This window comes from Lingula anatina, chromosome 9 (assembly GCF_051362555.1).
Source record: "Lingula anatina isolate TDL-2025a chromosome 9, LinAna3.0, whole genome shotgun sequence".
Classification (NCBI taxonomy): Eukaryota; Metazoa; Brachiopoda; class Lingulata; order Lingulida; family Lingulidae; genus Lingula; species Lingula anatina.
The window spans coordinates 4,254,011-4,273,557 of NC_141775.1; the positions used below are offsets into that span (position 1 = coordinate 4,254,011).

Genomic DNA, 19,547 nt, shown 5'->3' on the forward strand with positions numbered 1-19,547 from the left:
AGCCGACTATCTCTATTTAGATGCCATTTTTGGTGGTGCCATTTTGTTGGCACCAACGGTAGCCCCCGTGGAGCGGATCGCTTTACGATATGCAAGGCAGGTGCTTGCTTTTAGCTACTGAACCTCCCAGGACGTGCGTGTGATTGCTATAACGTCAATTGTCTTCGTCATGAAGGATAACAACTTGTTGTTTGGAGCTATTTTCAGATCTGTTCAGGGTATAAATATGATGACAAAAACGTCCAATTGCTGTCTTTAACTACCCCCAGTTCATTTCAGAACATGAGGACGGTTGCTGTAACATCTGAATTTCTAGCGTATGAACGTTGCGGTGATTTATAGCATGAAACTACTTGGGCTTTAATCTTTATCAAGGATTTTATGGAAAGAAAGGGCTGTACTTACTACCTGAATACCCAATTATGTCCAAATCCAACAGTTTCTATAGGAATGTAAGAAAGTCTGTCATAAGCACGCCCATATCGGTCTGGTGTACGACCCATATCTTTCTATATCATGGCGGGGAATGCCAATAATGTTGTTCTCAAAGTTCCATGTTACTTTTAACTAGAAACTAGAGAATATACCTTTATACCCTAAAACCTGGGAAATACCAGGTTACCTCACTAATCCCGTGAAATCCGAATACATTTATATTTTTGATGACTTTTTTAACGGCTTCTGATTTTTATTAAGGTACCCAAGCAATAGTGCACCATTCCTTGGTTTGTTAATGTGATTACTGGATAGACTATCCTCGGAAAGCCATGCATCATTTATACTCTAACCAATGAAGGGCTCAAATCTGAACGGGTCAATGCGGGCGATCCCATACTAACTGGATCTAGTGTAGTGGTTTGAGGAAGCGGGCCTTGAGATCAGACAAGAGAAATTGTATGGTCTAGCGCAAATGTCTTCTGGCCTGAGCTTTATCGGTGAGAGCTGATAGTTGAAGAAGCTGTGATTATACTGACGACGATCTCCTAACTGTTAACGGCATGTTATATTTACTGACAACGCGGAATTACAAATGTATCATCTTATGCTGAGAAATTAAAAATATAATCTACTGGAAATGAATACATCTGATTATGGATCAGAAAAGACTATTATTCAACTGGAAGTTTGAATATTATTCATATCGTTCTGAGAAGTGACTACAAGTGTTACAATTATGCTGAAGAACAATATTTTTGCAATAAAAAAAGCCAGAGAAAACATTCTCTACTCGGAAAGCCTACGATGAAAAAAAATTCTGTCAATTTTCATTACCATGGTAAATGAAACACGCTCACGCAGAACTGTGATTTTATTTTGAGGATAGCTTCGAATGGCGTCCGTCGTATAGTTCACAAAGCAGTGCGACAGAAATTGAATTTATAGGATACGAGGAGTGCATTAAAGTAGCGTCTGGGGAACAATAAATGATTATCTTATTACAGAGGCTTTGATCGGAGACGACAAAGAAGTAGCTCAGTTTCGCCCAGTGTGACAGCCGTAGAGATGATAGTGAAAGCAATGGATAGATGTTCGCTAAGCGGAAGATAGAGAGGTCCGTTTAAATCCCAAATACGATAAGCCAGTACTGGGGACAATGGAAGTGCCTGTTTACACCGTGAGGTTAGGCAATATTTTGTTATTTACCTTTTTGTTTTGTAATTCAAGTGGTAATGGATTTTTCTTACTTTGTAGTTACGAACGATTCCAATTGGTAAAACTACAAGTGCACAATATGTGTAGCCTACAGTTTACTCCGTACCATAGTTCTATAAAATTTCCTTAAAAAGTTTCTGAATAGGGTGAATTATCTATTGAGTGAAATGCATAAGCCATTACTTATTGCATTGATTTCATTTAAAAGATGTGTGGGTCATCATCAATATTGCAAGTATTAAAATATCAGTGTTACAGATTCATTTAAATTTCACACGTTTTGTCTTCTTAAAAAGATTCCTTTCGTGTTTCTTTACAGTGATACGTTGCATGTGAAAATAACAAATACCAAATTGCTACCATGACTGACTGTTAAACAGCGCGATTCCCAATGGAAAGAAATGTCAAAGATGGCTGTCAACTACGGACCATAAACAAAAACATCATGTTACACGGGGATTCAGCACCTAGACTGTAACTCATTTCCCCATAAATGTGCTTGTTACTGTAACTATTTTAGCAAGTGACCTGGATGTGATGCTGAAATGGATAAAAAAACAGAAAAACAGCCTTTTCACTTTTTTGAAAACTATATGAGCCACGCAGAAATGGACAGATTTAATTCAATTCAATTTGATTTGTCAAACCTCACATAAGGAATAGGAAGGTGTTTTTGGATGACGACCTTCTCTGTCATTGGATTAGTTAAGTGGTGTTACCTGCCACAAGAATAAACTGTTACAGCTCCAAAATACTGTTGGGATCTAATTAACCAATGTGTTTAATTTAACAATGGCTGGAGTTGGTCTGGCACATCTCTCGACCGGCTACATAAAACGATGCATTAACGGCTCCAGTGAATCACAAGAAATTCAACAGTGCTATCTTTCAGATGCAAATAATGACTTAGGCCTACGGATGAATATGTTGAAATAATTAATTTATTACTGTTATCTAGTGTCACTGTGCTACTAGAAATGACCAACTACACAAGCTCTCTCGCTCTCAAACATGAGCTCAAATGGGCGTGGCCGGTCCATGCGTATGGGTTTGGCAGTGCTTACGCCTCACTGGCGATATACGCCATGGTTTGCGGCGCCCAGGCGGCCTACTACAGGAGACGTTCTGTTATGGTCGGGATAACGTTCCTCATAGTGACCTTGACCCTGAGTCAAGCCACGTTTCTTTTCGTAGACCCATACGGGACGACTGGACAGTTGGGGCGCTCCGCGCTCATCATGTTGTCTTGCCTCGCCTACCCATGCCTGATGTCTTCCTTTAATCTTCTCGTCTTGATGATTTTACCTTTAATACACAATTCCCACGCCGACAAAATTCCGTGTCTGTTGCGGCGAGGTCTCGTCATCATTGCCGGTATTCTTATTCATTTTACCACGGTGGTTTTGATAGATTTTACTGCGGCGTACCACAGCATTGCACATATACACGACGGTCGTGTGTTCTGCCATGCTGTATTCATAACCTTGGTCACTATTCTACAGATCAACTTCCTCGTGATGAGAGTCCGGCTTCATGCATACCTGAAACAGAGCGCGCACGTGCTGAAGCATATAACTACGTACCAGCAAGGAGGGAGTAAGCGAGCGATACCGAGGCTCGAAATGGTCGCCGGCGAGTCTATCGTTTCTGAAGCCCTCTCTCTTAGTTCAGACCCAGAAGAGCTGTCGACATCCAGTCCGACAGCGTCGACCTCCGCTGGCAATGGCAGGGTCACTAGGGCTGGTCCCTCATGTACGTCACAGCAACTTTTACCACTTGATGTCACACATCTAGAGAGTTGCACACCAGAACAAGCAATGTCAACGGAAGGTAGCACACAGACTCTTTTAAGGAATGGCGGGAAAGGAGGACGAGGCGAATCTAGGGGTATGACGTCACAAAGAAAAGAGCTGACGTCACTGGTTCTAGGAGAGGATGAGGATTCAGAGGAAGATTTGGATGATGACGTCACAGGATGGCAGAAGACGCCCTCTGTGTACGCTATTGCTAACCCACCTGACAGCGTGGCATCTTCAGATAGACTGTTAAACAACGGGGTGCACCCTGTGAAACCCCACGAAAAAGATAGTGACTCCGGCAGCGACTCCGATTTTTATTCCATGAAGCAACTGGAGAACGATTATCATGCAAAGGAAAAACAGGTTTACAACACGTGTGAAATGCCGCTGAATAACTATCATTTGATTCCAACACAGGACAAAAAGAAATCTATAAGAACTACTTCTACTGTATTTTTCAATGCTTGCTTCTTTGGGGGAGAAATGGAATCGGGACAATTGGACAACGTACCGGTAGATGGGGGCGTTCTGTCAGACAGGACCTCTAGAAATAATGTTTACCCCGGCTCACCTGGAGTGTCAATTAAACTGCCAAAGAAGGCAAGCAGAACAGAGGACGCCAAAAGGAGAGAAAGCTATGTGAACAAGGGTTATGTAACCGATATGGAGTCATCGGATCCACAAACGTTAAGTCCCGACAAGGAGTTGTGCCTCACCGAGATCGCCTTCGATGGTACCATCAGTCACGAATCAGCGAGGGATTCAAATCAAAAGATAATAAGTAAAACTACTAATGCTATTAAAGTGTCCCCTCAGGTACATAGTTCAGATAACACTGGGGTCCGGGATGCTGTCGTCACTGAATCAGAACAAAACGAAACGGCCACCAGTGCAAAAAATAGGGTGACCAATGCATCAAACTACCACGAAAAAACTGACCACAATGGCCCCACTTGTCCAACACGTGTCGTATTGGAACCGGATAGTGTAGAACTCACCAGTGGCACACTAAGGTCACAAGGACAACGGGAAGTTAGCAACTCTGCTAATGAGCAAAATAATGTGAAAGATGTGTCACCAAATACGCAGGGCAAAAATGGTAGGGGATATCAGAATGGCGTTACACTCGTCTCACAAGACACCGACACAATAAGCATGACGCAATTGTCACCAGAACGCCAGGATTCGAACGTCGCCAATATCCCAACTGATCTCAGCCACACGTCACCAAGGTCAGAGGTCACAGACACCACAATTGATAACATATTTCTATCACAGAAATCAGACGGCCGAGATGACAACACCACAGAGACTCAAGCAGTACCTTCAAACTCGGCCAGAACCCATATTGGTCTCGCCCACGTGCGCAGGGCGCGTATACTGTCCCGTGCCGTGAATGTGATGAGCATGACGGTGGTGTTGGGGATGTTGGTGAGCGGCATGCAACTGTACGAGCTGGTGGGTCCGGAAGGGGAAATTACGTCACACGTCCATCCGTGGCCTTGGCTGAGATTTCATACGGCGTTTAGGTAAAGAATCTTATACAGGGTGTTCCATAAAAGGGCCTATTTAACTTTCCATCTGAATTAAAGATAGGTTGAATTTATGGACCACCCTGTACATAAGTTATTTCTTGTTTGATAGCTCTATGCTTTAAGAAAAAAAATAATAGTAACAATGATAATGATAATAATGAACAACTATGGGGGAAATAAAAGTACCAATAGTAACATATGAATATTGGATATTTGACTGGCAATTGAAAAGGTTAGGTACAAGTGAAATAACGACGCGCATACCCCCGAGACACAATACAGGAACTCGCATGTTATCGCACTTTGTCTAGGTAACATCCTACTTACGTGTATCTTGTATTAGGCAAACTTGGAATTGGCTGAAAACCTGCCTCACGGGAGGACATTGTTGGCAAAACGTTATGTTTTTTAGTAGAAATTAACTATCGCCCATCTGGAAATGTCAACTTAAACAGCTTGTTCAGAATACAATTCAAAATGTAATTTGTCAAAGCATAAAATGGATCTGAAAAGTACAAGTATATTATATTAACGCCTTTTCTTGTCTTAGATCATTGGTAGTCAGTAGGCATGGTTATGTCGACATGCTGGCGTAGTTCTCCATGATTGTTTTGGGAGATAGTGTTGAAGTTGTTGCTGTTGTAATTACCTCTTGGGACTGGATGATGACGCACACGATAATTCCTTACAGATTTAAATCTTTAAAGATTTGCACACAGAGCAAAAAACAAGATACTTGAAGCGTACAGCCTTCCTAAATTTAAGACCGGTCCAAATTGAAGAGGGACGCGGGCAGGGCATTCAGTCTGAGTCTTAATAGAAAGATTGTTTAAAATCGAAATAGGTCTGTTTTGATGATAACTCAATTATCGCTGTTTTAACACTCAATAAGCGAAGAAACTTGTTAATGAACTCTCTGAAATCCGATTACGTTGCCCCTATTGATTTGGAGCCGCATAAGCCGATGTTCTTAGGATCTGGTGCACATATGAGCGAAGGTTACATTGAACGTCAGATGAAAAGGTTCTGATCTTGATCGGGAAAGCACATATGAATGGCAGAGATGCCAACAACCGTACGTGTTTACTAAAATAGGTACTGGTATATCATTTGTTTGACGTTGTTAACAACAGAATAGCTCCTTAATACAAAGAGAATCGAAATATCTAGCTAGCAAAATGCAGACACCAAACATTCATTCATCCAGCACTGGCAACATTCTGTATACCTTTTCATTGTAAGCCTGACTGTTCGACTTGTTTTATCAAAATCTAATCTGTTCGTTTATTTTAGACGCTTTCCCTTTGACCGTCTCCCCCTATGGCTGAAATCGAGGTTATTTCGGGTAACATGTACTAGCTCATTGTGGCCTTCCATTTTTATTCCCCTGGAAGCAGCATACTGATCACGATTCGATTTAGTTGTGTTTGCTCCATTCCAAGGTCCAGTCAACCAGCTTATTGCTCTGGGAATTTAGTGCAAGTGCACAACGATCATTAACATGAATGAAGAAAGTGTGTCCAATAAATTTACTTTGTTCTTTTCACATTAAAATGCAAACATGAACAAAATATCATGGCTCAGTGAAATCAAGACTTTGTTTTTAAGGAACCTTTCAAGCGACTGTCTGATAGGTCTCAATTTACAATCTGCTGAACAAAATGATAATGTATTGTCAAAATGTGACCCCATTAACTGCGTCTTCGATTTTAAGGACACTGTAAATTTTACAGTAAGGCGTTTGGGTGTTGGAAATGCACTGTCAGTGGAGGAAATAAACGACGCGAGGCGTGTGGTCGACTCCTGTGACTGGAATATTATTCTTCCCGCCTCGAGATTGATGACTGCCGTCTGCTGGTTAATAAAGCAATGCATTTATTGTTACATTTTCCATTGGAAAGAAAGGCTTATTGATATAAAGTGACCATTGATATAAAATTGACGTGCATCCCTTGACGAGCTCTGCACTTTTTAAAAGAACATGTAAAGCTGATGAGTAGATGTTGTACCGCTCAGAATTAAGGAAACTACAAATAACCAGATGGACTAGGCAAGAGAAAAGGCTAAGTACATGTATCTCCCTCCTTGCATACACTCACACCCGCACGAACAATGAAACACGCTAAAACTCTCTCACGCTTTTCTCTCTCTCTCTCTCTCTCTCTCTCTCTCTCTCTCTCTCTCTCTCTCTTAGTTGTTGGTTAAGATCTACATTAAATACAGACTTATATATTGGAGCAGTAAAAACAGCTCAACTGCATATATGGATCTGTTGGTAAATATATTTTCCGGTCCAAAGCCGCAATAACTCATGGTCGCTAAACACTAATGAATAAGATAAACCATATCAATTTTCTAACGTTGGTAAATGAATCGCAAGAACAATCAACTCCCGCAAAATATCTTCTTAGTTTCGTCCAAACGCAAAATTATCTGAAATCGACATTTCTGTGCAAATTTCACAATTTGGTATAAAATTTGGAGATGGGATTGATAATTGGCCATTGAGATCGTAACGAGACGCCCAATCACTAAATCAAGTCTTTTAATAACACATTACAGCGCACATTATCTGTAAGATGAGTTCCGTAATTCGGCAATCCTATTCAATAAGCGTCCTCGTCCCTCGTGAATGCATCTACCCCTGTGATTGCCTTTTGCTTAACTATCTTCAGTGCTGGCTCTCAAATCAGCAATGCACGTACGCATTGTGTATTCATAACTTCAAATTCATTCTTATTGTAAAGTCAATTAAATGAATGTAGCCTATTATCTACGATAACATACAATATGTGCATTGCTGATATTTGAACATTCTTGCGATCCCATTTATCTGCTCTCAACCTGAAAATGGAGTAAGGTACCTTTTAATTGATAGGCCTATAGTGTAAAGAACATTTACAGCGGGCTTGAGGGAAAATTACTTACTTGAACTTCAGATAAGTCATAGCGGTTTTGGTAAATAAAAACAGTATACTAGCGATATATATGTAAATCTGTTTAACTCTCCAATTCACTTTCTGCTTGACCTGCAGATATTGTGAAAAAGAAAAAAAAATGTTTTCTCCATTTCTTGTCTTTATGCTCACGATTCATAATAAAAAATAACCATCTATCTATTAAGCACAAACTTTATGCGTAGGTCTTATATTACAAACGTTGACCAATTTGTCATCACAATCTATTCTTCCTTTTCAGGTTGTGCGAGGTTTTAATGGGCGCAACGATAGCTTATGTAACGTACTTTGTCCACAGAAAGCTCTACATTCCCAGAAAACGAATCCGTCAACCAAAATCTGACAAAGAACAGCACGGCAACCCCACGTGCTAGTCACGTGGTTGTCTCATACGTAGGTCACATGGGATTAAAAAAAACCGGAACAAGTGCAGTGTTGGCCGTCAGCGTAACTCCGCTTATATGTGATGAAGAGTAAAGGATGAAAAGTCAACCGAAATGCGGCTAACAATAATCGAGGGGTTGAACTCCCAAAGCGGAAGTACGTGGAGCATATTGATAATTTGGCATTTTGTCTCTTTTACACGCAGTACACATATATGTGAACCAAGTACGTACATTTCCTGTTTTCCTTCATCCCAAATGTTCATCAATTCGGGGCATAAGTAAGCTCAGTAAGCAAAGTAATTCTCAGCACCTGTGCTATATTATATATGGGCACATTTGCGACAAAGAAAGCCACGATATGTAGCCTATATACATATAGCTGCTCGGTGCACATGCAGTGTATCTTTTTAGGTGTACTGTGTGCAAAAGGTACAAAATTCCACCATTATCAATCTACTCAACGTACCTCGTTCTTGGGAGTTCAACCCCCTTGATAATAAACTGTCATTATGAGTGATAGACGTCATTCTCCTGTGTAAACAAGCCGTGTGGCTCAAAGTGGGTCAAAACACATGAAAAGCCGATGGAACACGTTGCAAACCAAACTGGATTAATCACGTGATACAAAGCAACGCCTGATCAACCAAATACGAACAGAAAGTGAACAAAACTCCCGAAATGAAGGATGATAAATAATACTGGATGAAAGAATAAAGTATTATATTTTTTCTTCAATCAAGAACCAATATCGAGATCGCTTACCTCCAAATTCCAATCTAAATATTAGCTGTTGATTGAAGAAAAAAGCTATTGGAATTCTTCCGTGAAGGAATACTGGATGAAACACGTTATAGGACGATGTCATATGAATTGCGTCATCAAAAGAAAAAAACTTGGTTTGAGACAAGTATACCGGTAGCAGAAGAAACATATGATCTACATGCCTTCGGATAAGCTTTTGGAATTTAAAATCAAGTTGCATTTCTGAATATTGTAATAAATGTAGATTTTATCTTTGGCATCATTACATATATTTGGAGAAAATTTTTCATGTATTGTGTATTGCCTTACCGAATACGTAAACTCCGATATACGGAAAATCTGATTTCATCATTATGATTGATATTTTGTAACCTCAAACGGGGTCTTGGCTGTTTGAGCCAAAGCAAATATACTGGAATATGTTGTAATGCATTCCGTTCATGAGTGTACAGAATTGACCTATAACACTTCTGGATTACATTGTTAATAACACGCAATCTAGTGATTCCAACATTTCCCGCATATCGCATAAAATCAAGTAGCAGGACAAAAATGACTTTTTTATTCTTTCAAATTGATCTGTAAACCCTTTAATGCAATCTCCATTTTCTTGACAACTCCGTCTAAGGTATGTCGTGGTACTAATGAGGAAATTTCTGGGAAAAAAAATTGCGTCTAAACATCGCTAAGCTCCCCTTTGGCATAAAAATTTTTCAGCATTTTTGTTGCATGCAATGATTTGCCTTTTGCGATGAGCTCACTTTAAAATATGCACTGTTTTACGCTTTTTTATCCAAAAGATGGCATAGATCACGAAAATGCCAATACTTCGATATGCCTCAGAATTCGAATTGGAAAAAGGAATCCTAATACATGAAAAAAAGCACGAAAGATGACCAAGAGGCTTAGGATATTATGCATATTTATATATATCTACCTGTGTTGATTTTATATCGCTGATTCCATCTGCGATACATGTACCTCTAAGCAAATGAACATATGTTATAAACATTTGGTGTAAAGCGATTTTCCGTGGAAGGGACTTTGTTTTTGTATTGGAGGGTTGGGCTGGTTGAGAGGTAGTTCTAAATAATGCAGTCATTCTGCAGGAAGTAGAATATTTGCTGTCACCTTTAATGAATGACTAAAGTAAACAAATAAATATGCAACTGGGTCACGGAGGTGAGTATGTAGTATCTGTCTGCACGCTCAACAATTAACCAGCAATAATTATACAGCGACAGGTTCCCTACATTTCCACGTTAAAACTGACACGTGATTTGTAAGACTATTTGAACACGATTATTTTGTCAATATTTCCATACCTCAATGCACCTCCAAGGAGAATGACATCACCCCCTCCCCCCCCCCCCCCCCCCTTCGCGTCCTTAGACAAAGGTTATACGAAGACCCCGCCTGATATAAATAGCAACGCCTGTTTTCGATATCTAGTCTTTTGGGGATTTAAAGTCAGACGATTGTGAGGGTGAATTAGACTACACTCAATAACATAGGGCGCCATACAGAGAACATATATCCCAGAGGACGACTTTGAAAACGCGTTTCGACCAAATATGAAACGAGCAGTAGTTTTCGAAGCCTCAAAGCCCTTGAGGCTCACCGAGTATGCTATTCCTTCTCCTCCTCCCAAGGGAGCAGTTGTTAAGGTAAATAAAATATATAGGGGTTTCAATCTTAAATTCCCGTTTTAGCAAACTAAAGGCCATCTTGAAGTTCATAAGTTAAGATAAAGGCGTTAGCCAGTAGATTTGCACTCCAGTGTGGATCATTTTGACATCAGTTTCCCCTTTTTTCTTATATATCTGCAGACCGGGACTATAATCAGTTTCAAGTTTGGGACCTTTGCAAGCATGTATTTGTACATACGCGCGGCAGCCATGTGTGTTAGACCGCCCGTTGACCACTGTATAATACAGTGTCCATGATACAATGTCCTCATCTTATTCGTTTTAATTAATGAGTATTTTGATGCAACCATTAGGTTAAAAGTATATTAAAGATAGGATTGAAATTGATAACTACACCTGTAACATGTTCGTCTTGAAACGGAGGTCACGACGTTTTGATGTTATAGATGTGTCAGAAAAGCGCCCCCCCTCCCTTTCAGATTCTTCTTCGAAACATTGTGCCCCCCGTTTCAAAAGGTAAGGACTAGTATGAAGTTCATCATTAACCCCGTTTCAGATCACATATTCAGGCGTATGTCACTCTGACGTCCACTCGTGGATAGAGTTTGATGATGTACACGGACCGAAAGAGGATATGAAAAAAGCAGGCATCTCCCCCCTGGAGTTAGCATTAGGTACAGGGCTTGCTCCATCACCACCTATCTCTGTCTCTCTGTCTCTCCTTCTGACTTTCTCTCTTTCTCTCTGCTTTCTCTCTCTCTCACACACACAAGCGCACACACACACACACACACACACACACACACACACGGACACAATCAACTGAAAGCCGCTGTAAAAAATATTGATTTGTTTGACAGGACACGAAATAGCAGGAATAGTTGAAGCCCTGGGTGGAGATGCAGGTAAATATAGCAGTCTTTCTTCCATTTGTGCTAAATGAAAATGTTTTTCATTTTAAGTTATTTGGACATTAAAAAAATTGCCAAACAGTCAGGTGCTCTAAATGCTCTCGTTTGGCGTCGTTCTTCAGGGCCAGAGTTGAATGTTGGAGACAATGTAGTGGTCTATCCCTGGCTGGGATGCTTAGAATGCGCCCTGTGCGTCGGCTGGCGTTCCAACCTCTGTCTTAATCGGAAAGAAACACTGGGGCATGTGAAACATGGAGGGTATACGAATACATACAACCTTAATGATATTTTTTGTGCATTATTGAAGTAATTTACTCATAAGTAGAAGGCTTAGTGCTTTGATGTACGTTGTAATGGGAATGAGCCCAGAAAACCCAAAGACTCAGCGGGATTTAGCGGGAGCTTTAGAAGTGTGGGTGCCTAAAACAAACTGGCTGGTGTTGTGCGGCAGGCTAACAGAATTCATTAACGAATATTTTTCTGTTTTAATTTTATTTTTATTCTTTTTTTTCTGTAGAACTAGGCTTTTGCACGGCACTAAATATTCACCATGTTTTGTGTGGTACTTTTGCACTGCTTTCTTTGACAGCATTCCCGAGGCATGGAGTTTCACCCTTGTTGCCAAAGGTTAAGGTGGTTAGCCCCACCTCACGCAGATTCTCGCGAAGTCTTAGTTTCATATGACATCACGCAGTACAGGGAGCCACGTTTTAGGCTATCTTGGATGATTCCAATTGTTCCTGTTGTGAAATTATACCAGTCACTTAAGGTTATCCAGGGTATCAAATAATGGGTTCATTTGTATGAGATTAGCTTCTCTCATTTTGACATGCATTGACCCAGACAATAAGCACGGTTTATTATGTCATGCGTGCTCACTAATGATAAAAACATATTGAGAGCTTGCAACAACAATGCCACATCTTCGTCCAAGATAGACTGGTCTCAAATAGCCAATGAAGAGAAGGAGCCTTTAAACATTAGTTAGGTCAAGCTGTATCTAACAGCAGGTTTTGGTACAGCGCCGGTGCCTTAATTCTGCCGAAAGGCACGCTGCTTTAGCTAGGGGTACTACAGAATCAGAAATGAGACTTGGAATTGAATTCTCACATACCCGATCAATTCTCTCTCTCTCTCTCTCTCTCTCTCTCTCTCACACACACACACACACACATCTACACACACGAACATTACTTCATTGATTACCTTTCCAGATTTGCCACCCACGTGGTGGTTCCTATCGTTGAAAGGACGGTGCTGAGGATTCCCGGGGGTCTGACCCCTGAGGTCGCCTGTATGCTCCCCTGTAGTGGAATTACTACGTACAACGCTGTGTTGAACACACGGGATACTCTGCTCGACATGGTTGGTTTGAGAGGTAAGAATATCCCCCTCCCCTCCCCGTCTCCTTCACAAACAGCCACCCCGGGGGTGTCACAAAGTTAACACATGCCATCCCTCATTTCATATAGCTATTTCAGTAAATTTATCATGCTGCCCATAACCTTGTTTTATGTTCTTTGTTTAATTTATGATATGTAATATGTAATATTGTACTGAAATACGCCAAGGTATTACATGTAGCAGATATGAAACGTTAAGATATGTATGCGTAGATTTATTCCAATCATATTAATCAGCTGCCAGAGCTTCATAGCCGTTTTCCCACCTAACTGATTCTATGATAAAATCGGATGTTTCTAAAAGAAGTTCATGGTTTGAAAAGTTGCGTTCAAAGAGTGTCTTATCGTGATTCATTCCTCATTTTTGGCATCTGCCAGTGTTGGGGGTTGAAGCGCCTATGACTTATTTTAAAAAGTTCAGATTTTATTTTAAAAAGTTTTTATTTTGAAGTTTGTCAAACTGCAAAAGTAATTAAATAGAAAAAAAAACATCTGAAGAGCATATTTCCATATGTCGGATAAATACTGTTACAGGCAAGGCAAATCTGCTGGTTATCGGAGCCGGTGGCTTGGGTCTATGGTGTGTACAATTTGCTAAACACATACTGCCACCAGAGGTCAGTGTGTTCGCGGCCGATATTACGGTGAGGATAATGGTGTGATTTCATAAATTTTTAACACTACTTATTTGTTTTAAATAATTATTTATTTTTCAATTTATCATTATGAAGGGGGGTGTTTAACCAGTAGTTCTTCTACTTTGCCTTCAGTCAGCGTTTTAATGAGTATTACATTCCCTGCAAATAATTTTAACCTGTTTACATGTATTGTAGGCCTTCAATAGCTTGGCCCCAAGGATTATTCTCATCCTTCGGCCCTGACATCTATCGTCTTTTATGAAAAATTCTTAATATATTTCATCATATCTTCACACTTACAGGAAGAGAAACTGAAGTTGGCTAAAGACGCCAATGCTGACGGTACAATCTTGTGGAGTTTAGGCGGTAAAGTGTTTTTTTCCCTTAATTTTTTTTTTTTTTTTTTTTTTTTGAAAGAAACAGATCCTCGATTACTTTCATTGATCACTGATCAAAGTTTCAATATTTTTTATTTTGCCAAATGTAATTGGTTGATCAACTGTGTTTATCTCTTACATTTAGCCAATGAAGAGGCGCTCCTTGCACATACAAGAGAGATCAGCGGCGTGGAAAAGATCGGTTTCGACGCTGTTATAGATCTTGTTGGTACAGATGACACTTCGAAAAGGGCGTACGAGCTGCTGACTTTTGTACGTAAGGGCGCATTCTGATTAACACGTCGTAATAGCTGGCTCGGTCCAACTTTGCGAGGGATTTTTGCTAAAATGTAATCAGCTTAATCAGCACACGCTAGTTAATTTCCCCCTAGCTGCTCGAGGAGGCGTGTTAGACAATTAAGCTGATTCCACTGATTGCAGTTTTAGCAACAATCCCACTCAGAGTTGGACCAACATTGCTAGTACGATGTGTGAAGTACGATGGCTTGAATTTGTCTGTAACCATATATTTATTTACACAGAATACCTCTTCAATTGTCGGCTTTTTTCGCATTTTTTAAAGTTTCAAGTCTTTTGTAAGATTTTTCTTGTAGATTAATAGTATAATAAAAAGTTTACATTATGTTAAGAGCTGAGGTACCGGGCTAGCTAGTGCTTGGGGCTCCATGTGATTTTTATTTTTTTTTTTCTACTCTCGTTCGTTCTACTCTCTTTGCAGGAGCGCCGAGTTTTGATAATTAATAATGTCGCAGCAAACAAGTGGCGCGAGTGTTGATTAATATAGTGAGAGACGTGAAAAAAATGCCCCCAACCGATTTGGGAAGTTTGGAAATTTGGAAACCCCCTGCAGTAGCTGAACCATAAATTTCTTTTTCAAATTTGTCTCCTCAGGCTGTTTTTTTAAAAGAGAAAAAATGTTTATGTTTCAATATAGGGTGGTCTTCAAGTGACAGTTGGATTGTTCGTCGGGAAACTTATTCTGCAACTGCCAAGGCACTGTTTGGAAACCAAATGTGTGAAGGGTTTGAGAGTTGGGACACCCCAGCATCTGGAAGAAGTGTTAGAGCTGGTGGCAGAGAAAAAGGTGATTGTAACTGTTATTGTGGTAGTTGTGACACCGTATTGTGGTGTGGTAGTTGCGACACCGTACTGTGGTAGTTGTGACACCGTATTGTGGTAGTTGTGACACCGAACGCAATTACTCTTTCGAAAAGCAACAACATGTAGTTACTCCCACAGGTTCGGGAATATCATCATATACATTTCGTATATGTCGTGGGGGTAGGTTTACTGCATGAGCAACATATCTATAGTAACAGAAAAACAACTCCTTTGTTAGAATTAGTCCTGTCAATTTATTTTTGGCATTAAAATGTGGATTGTGTCATCAAATTTTCCAGCTTGTAATTTCTTAAGTTTGCACTCGCTGATGACATGCTGGTCAGGACTGCCATTTTCTTGTCAGTTACATTAAAAGGTATGGTTTTGAATAAAGTTAGATTCATTGTATCAGTAGCATTGTGTATAATACATCTGTACCAACTGACATATTAAGTGAGTTTAATTTTTCATTAAATTTTGTGTCTTCTTTCAGTTAAAACCTCCACCGATAGAGTTTTATTCTTTGGAGCAAATCACAGACGTACTAAATCGTCTTAGACGCGGTCAAATCAATGGACGGGCTGTACTCAAAATTTGAATGACAATGTATGCCCAGAGGCGGATCCAGGATTATTAGAAGGGGGCGGTCTTTAGAAATAACAGGCCGTGGATGCGAGGCCGACCCTCGCCCCCCCTCCCCCCGTAAACATGTTTTTTTCCAAATTCACTGGGGAAAATCGGTCATCTATTGTCCTATACTAACTATTCTGTAGCATCCAAGCTAAACAAACTGTTGTTATTTCACATATACCATGTACCGCACTAAATTAAGCCAAACGATGCAGGCCTTCACATTTATGGCCACAAAAGGCCAATATCAGTATAGCGACTGTAAAGACGGAAAACCACCCCGAACACACCACAGAGATAGCAGTCGCCGAGCTGGCCCTGGGGGAATGTGTAGTAACGCTTGTTGCTGTCTGGTTTCCTTCTTTTCCATCGGGATAATCGGAGAAACATTCTTGCAATTGTCTTTCTCGGATAACGTAGATAGGTACATCGATTCCATTGTATGCAATGGCGGGTTTGCTTGCCTCAATTTGGGTTTCAAGTTCGAACAACATTAGGAATCCTTCATTGTAGTATCTGACACGTTTCCCAAGCATTATCGATATGGAGATTTGAAGCATGGTGCCGTTTGTGAATTCTTTGCTCTGTTCGCCGGAGAGAGATGTGACGTTCGAGAAAGAACATACGGGCTGCTTATTTTTGTAAACTTTCCAGTAGCCTTCTTGTAATTTAAGAAGGCGTAGTGTGCCTTTATCACGGCTCAAAACAAATAAAGCAAACGATTCACATTCGGTTAATGCCTGGGCGGGATTAATACTTGAAGGAAACCTTAACGCAATGGTAAGAGTATACACCGCATTGAAAAGATAAGAAAACGGGGTCGGACAGTCGTCTCCACCTCTCTTCCCAGGGCAAGCGATCTGAAGGAAAGAAGTGCATAGATTCATTTAGGAAAGGTCTACCCCATGCATTACGATGTACACACTGATCTTACCCCCCCCCCCCAAACAAAAATATGTCGCTTGTTTTTATAGTCTTTTTGGCATAACGAAGCGAAACATACTATATCAAGAAAATCTTTCACCTGTGATTAGCAGTTAATCGGAAAGTTACTTACAAAGTTATCAATTTGCTGGCACGAAACAGTTGAATCTTGTTCATCTGGATCGAGAAGTGCAAAGAAACCGAAAGGTTCAAATCCTCTAGTGCCCGTATTATCTAAATGGAAATGTGCAAGGAAGGGTTTTTATAATAGATGTTTAGCAAAACATTGCTTATACAACTACAAGATTTGAGAGATGATTGTCTTAAGTCTAGTTTGTAAGGTTGTTTATAAATCCAGAATGTTTAATTGAAACCATAGCATCAAACAACTTGAGTTATAAGATAGACGAATAGACATTCAGGAATGCATAATAAGGTTAATCCATCAAGCAGCCCATAGTTAGAAAATGGTGATAACAAAATACTCACCGTCAGGAACACAGTCCACAACTCCCGGTGCCTCCGCAAAGGAGCAGAGCCAACAGAAATAGTTTTTGGCATAGGTGGCGGTGTTCCTGCCTGGTATGACCCGAGTAATGGCGTAGTTCGAGGCTTTGCACAGATCCTTGTAGGGTGAGTCGGGCGCACAGTTGTCTTCATCGCCAAACCAATTTGCACCCAACACGTGTCTGTTATATCTGCCGCCGACACAAGGTCTTCCCATAATTCCCTCAGGTTCGTGGTGATAAAGAAAGCAGTCGGATGTCTCGTTTACTATATTAAATACATCGGTCATATTTGAACTGGAGGCAAAGCTAATTATATTAGTTGCTGCACACGAGACAGATGTTGGCCACTGTATGTAGTGGCTTAAACCGTGGCAACGGGCGCAGAAAGAATTCTGAAAAGTTAGTTCAGATACAGGGTCGGTTACGGGGAAGTGAGTATCGGCGTTAGATATTGATTTCGACAGCCTGTCGCACCCCTCGCGTATTGTATTGTTCGGCCAATTGCTTGGGCAGGATACAACCATCCAGAAGTACTTGCGGGTCATTGTCACCACACGTGCCTTAACTTCCTTCGAACTTTGTGAACGGCATTCAACGTCATTTGGACCTATGGCCAATGGAGGCGATGTGGACGATCTCTGAGAGCTGCCACGATTTCGTGTTTCGGGGGTGTTCTTGCACTCCAGGTGAACGGAGGAGCAGCAGTCGTGAAAGATGTCACAGTATACATCGCAGTAGCACGAGATGAAGATGTTTTCAGAGTTCCGAATTAAGCTGTCATATCTTACGCAAAAACCTTGTCGTGTGGGGTAGGATGCTATGCTACTCAAGTGGTTTGATGTCGACGCAGCCTCGTTTTCCTGGAGTGTGACAGACACGTCTGGTGTAGATTTGGGTAAGCCAGTGTGCAAAGCATTCGCTGTTTGTGTGATGTCTCCGTCAGTGGGTGATTCCGTTCCACCGGGATTTATGATTAGACTTGATATGGACGTAACGTGAAGATTTTCTCTGCTAGCGTAAATATGGTTGTGGTGTCGGCCAATCACAAAACAGAGAAAATATATGTGCTGAACAAGATGACCGCACTTCATTGTTGGCGATATCTTCATTCTCATGTCGTTAGCTCCTCGTCTTTTACACCTGATCCAAAACGATACACATTTTTAACTTAGTTTTGCTTCAAATTAACCGCTTACGTAAGTTTCGTGGCAATAAAAGTGTACGCCTTGTTTTCTGTATCGCTTTACATTAAACAGTGGGGATCGAACTGAATGAACGCTTACTGGAATATTTCAAAATAATCTTGCTGTGAATTTTATTTTCACTACATCTGATAAAATATTCGTAAGATTTCATAAGTAAAAGATGTGCTTTGGGTACAGCCATTTTGTTTGTACTGAGCAGCCAGTCTTTTGATTACGTTTATATCCAGAAATTAAAGTTGAGCCCGTCAGTTCAACACATTAAAATACAATCATAAAATTCTAGGAACAGGACCGTGCACAATTCACTGATTCAATTGTGTTGACTTCAGCTCACCCCTCCCTTTAAACCGGATTCAGGCGCAAAATCACTATTCTTATACATGACCATTTTTCAAAGAAGGTATAACGTCTATTAACTCTGTTTTGTCAATATTGAAATTGTTGGTATGACCCAAAATTAATCAGGTAATTCAAAAGCTAAAAAGATGATAATATAGCCAAAGCAATTCTATATAAAAAGTTCACATTGTAGAAGTTTATCTGTTTGTGCTTAAATTACCTGACTTCCAGAACAACTGTCTGTCTTCAACGTGCGATGGTCAGGGCTTCTTGGGAACCCTCTCTATACTTTGAGGAGAATTTTTTCAGCTATTTATTGGAAGTATATATACCAAGTCTTAATTGTTTACCGAATAACTAACTTCGAGTTGAAAGTGCTGGTTGCTATTCACGTAATCACGACGAGGCCACGCATACACACGTCTGCGGCTAACTAGAGTCGTTATCCTAGAATCCCCATTAAAGTTTCTTCTGCTGCATGTCAAAGATTCAAAATAATGAGGAAAATAATGATGAAAAGCAACCGCAAGACCAAGTCCTATCACGACATTGATGGAAGTAATAAGCAGTCAGAACGGTATACAAAAAACCAGTTGAAAAGCCTTTCCGGTAATAAATGGCTTGTTACTTTTCCATGAAACAAGTTTTTTCTTTGTCTAATCCGCTGCAGTTTTTGTCTGAAACCAAACGACAGCTCTTACTGCTACAATTCTGGTTTTTGACTTCTCAGCACCCTCTGTCAGATTCA

General features: G+C 40.4%; 3 protein-coding genes across 3 annotated transcripts; 2 read left to right on the forward strand and 1 right to left on the reverse strand.

The window, feature by feature from the left end:
• Nucleotides 1-2,299: 2,299 nt before the first annotated feature.
• Nucleotides 2,300-9,835, forward strand: LOC147759802 (uncharacterized). Its single transcript, XM_086996434.1, has 2 exons — nucleotides 2,300-4,981; nucleotides 8,186-9,835. The coding sequence occupies exons 1-2, from the start codon at nucleotides 2,631-2,633 to the stop codon at nucleotides 8,316-8,318; spliced, it is 2,484 nt and encodes an 827-aa protein (XP_086852560.1). The 5' UTR covers nucleotides 2,300-2,630; the 3' UTR covers nucleotides 8,319-9,835.
• A 2,512-nt stretch (nucleotides 9,836-12,347) lies between these two features.
• Nucleotides 12,348-16,761, forward strand: LOC106151962 (uncharacterized). The gene is made up of 6 exons (XM_086996380.1): nucleotides 12,348-13,030; nucleotides 13,590-13,699; nucleotides 13,996-14,059; nucleotides 14,216-14,343; nucleotides 15,026-15,175; nucleotides 15,686-16,761. The coding sequence occupies exons 1-6, from the start codon at nucleotides 12,949-12,951 to the stop codon at nucleotides 15,788-15,790; spliced, it is 639 nt and encodes a 212-aa protein (XP_086852506.1). The 5' UTR covers nucleotides 12,348-12,948; the 3' UTR covers nucleotides 15,791-16,761.
• A 91-nt stretch (nucleotides 16,762-16,852) lies between these two features.
• LOC147759803 (uncharacterized) lies at nucleotides 16,853-18,663 on the reverse strand. Its single transcript, XM_086995561.1, has 2 exons — nucleotides 17,236-18,663; nucleotides 16,853-16,980 (listed from the first exon to the last, which is right to left on the reverse strand). Exons 1-2 carry the CDS (start codon nucleotides 18,368-18,370, stop codon nucleotides 16,853-16,855), a joined length of 1,263 nt encoding a protein of 420 aa, XP_086851687.1. The 5' UTR covers nucleotides 18,371-18,663.
• Nucleotides 18,664-19,547: the final 884 nt, after the last annotated feature.

Excerpts from the sequence above, each read along its gene's own strand:
- LOC147759802 (XM_086996434.1), top strand. The coding sequence starts at position 2,631 with ATGACCAACTACACAAGCTCTCTCGCTCTCAAACATGAGCTCAAATGG. Across the intron at positions 4,982-8,185 it reads AGATTTCATACGGCGTTTAG|GTTGTGCGAGGTTTTAATGG; the intron begins GTAAAGAATCTT and ends CTTCCTTTTCAG.
- LOC106151962 (XM_086996380.1), top strand. The coding sequence starts at position 12,949 with ATGCTCCCCTGTAGTGGAATTACTACGTACAACGCTGTGTTGAACACA. Across the intron at positions 13,700-13,995 it reads TGTTCGCGGCCGATATTACG|GAAGAGAAACTGAAGTTGGC; the intron begins GTGAGGATAATG and ends TCACACTTACAG. Across the intron at positions 14,344-15,025 it reads CGTACGAGCTGCTGACTTTT|GGTGGTCTTCAAGTGACAGT; the intron begins GTACGTAAGGGC and ends GTTTCAATATAG.
- LOC147759803 (XM_086995561.1), bottom strand. The coding sequence starts at position 18,370 with ATGAGAATGAAGATATCGCCAACAATGAAGTGCGGTCATCTTGTTCAG. Across the intron at positions 16,981-17,235 it reads TGTGGACTGTGTTCCTGACG|ATAATACGGGCACTAGAGGA; the intron begins GTGAGTATTTTG and ends ATTTCCATTTAG.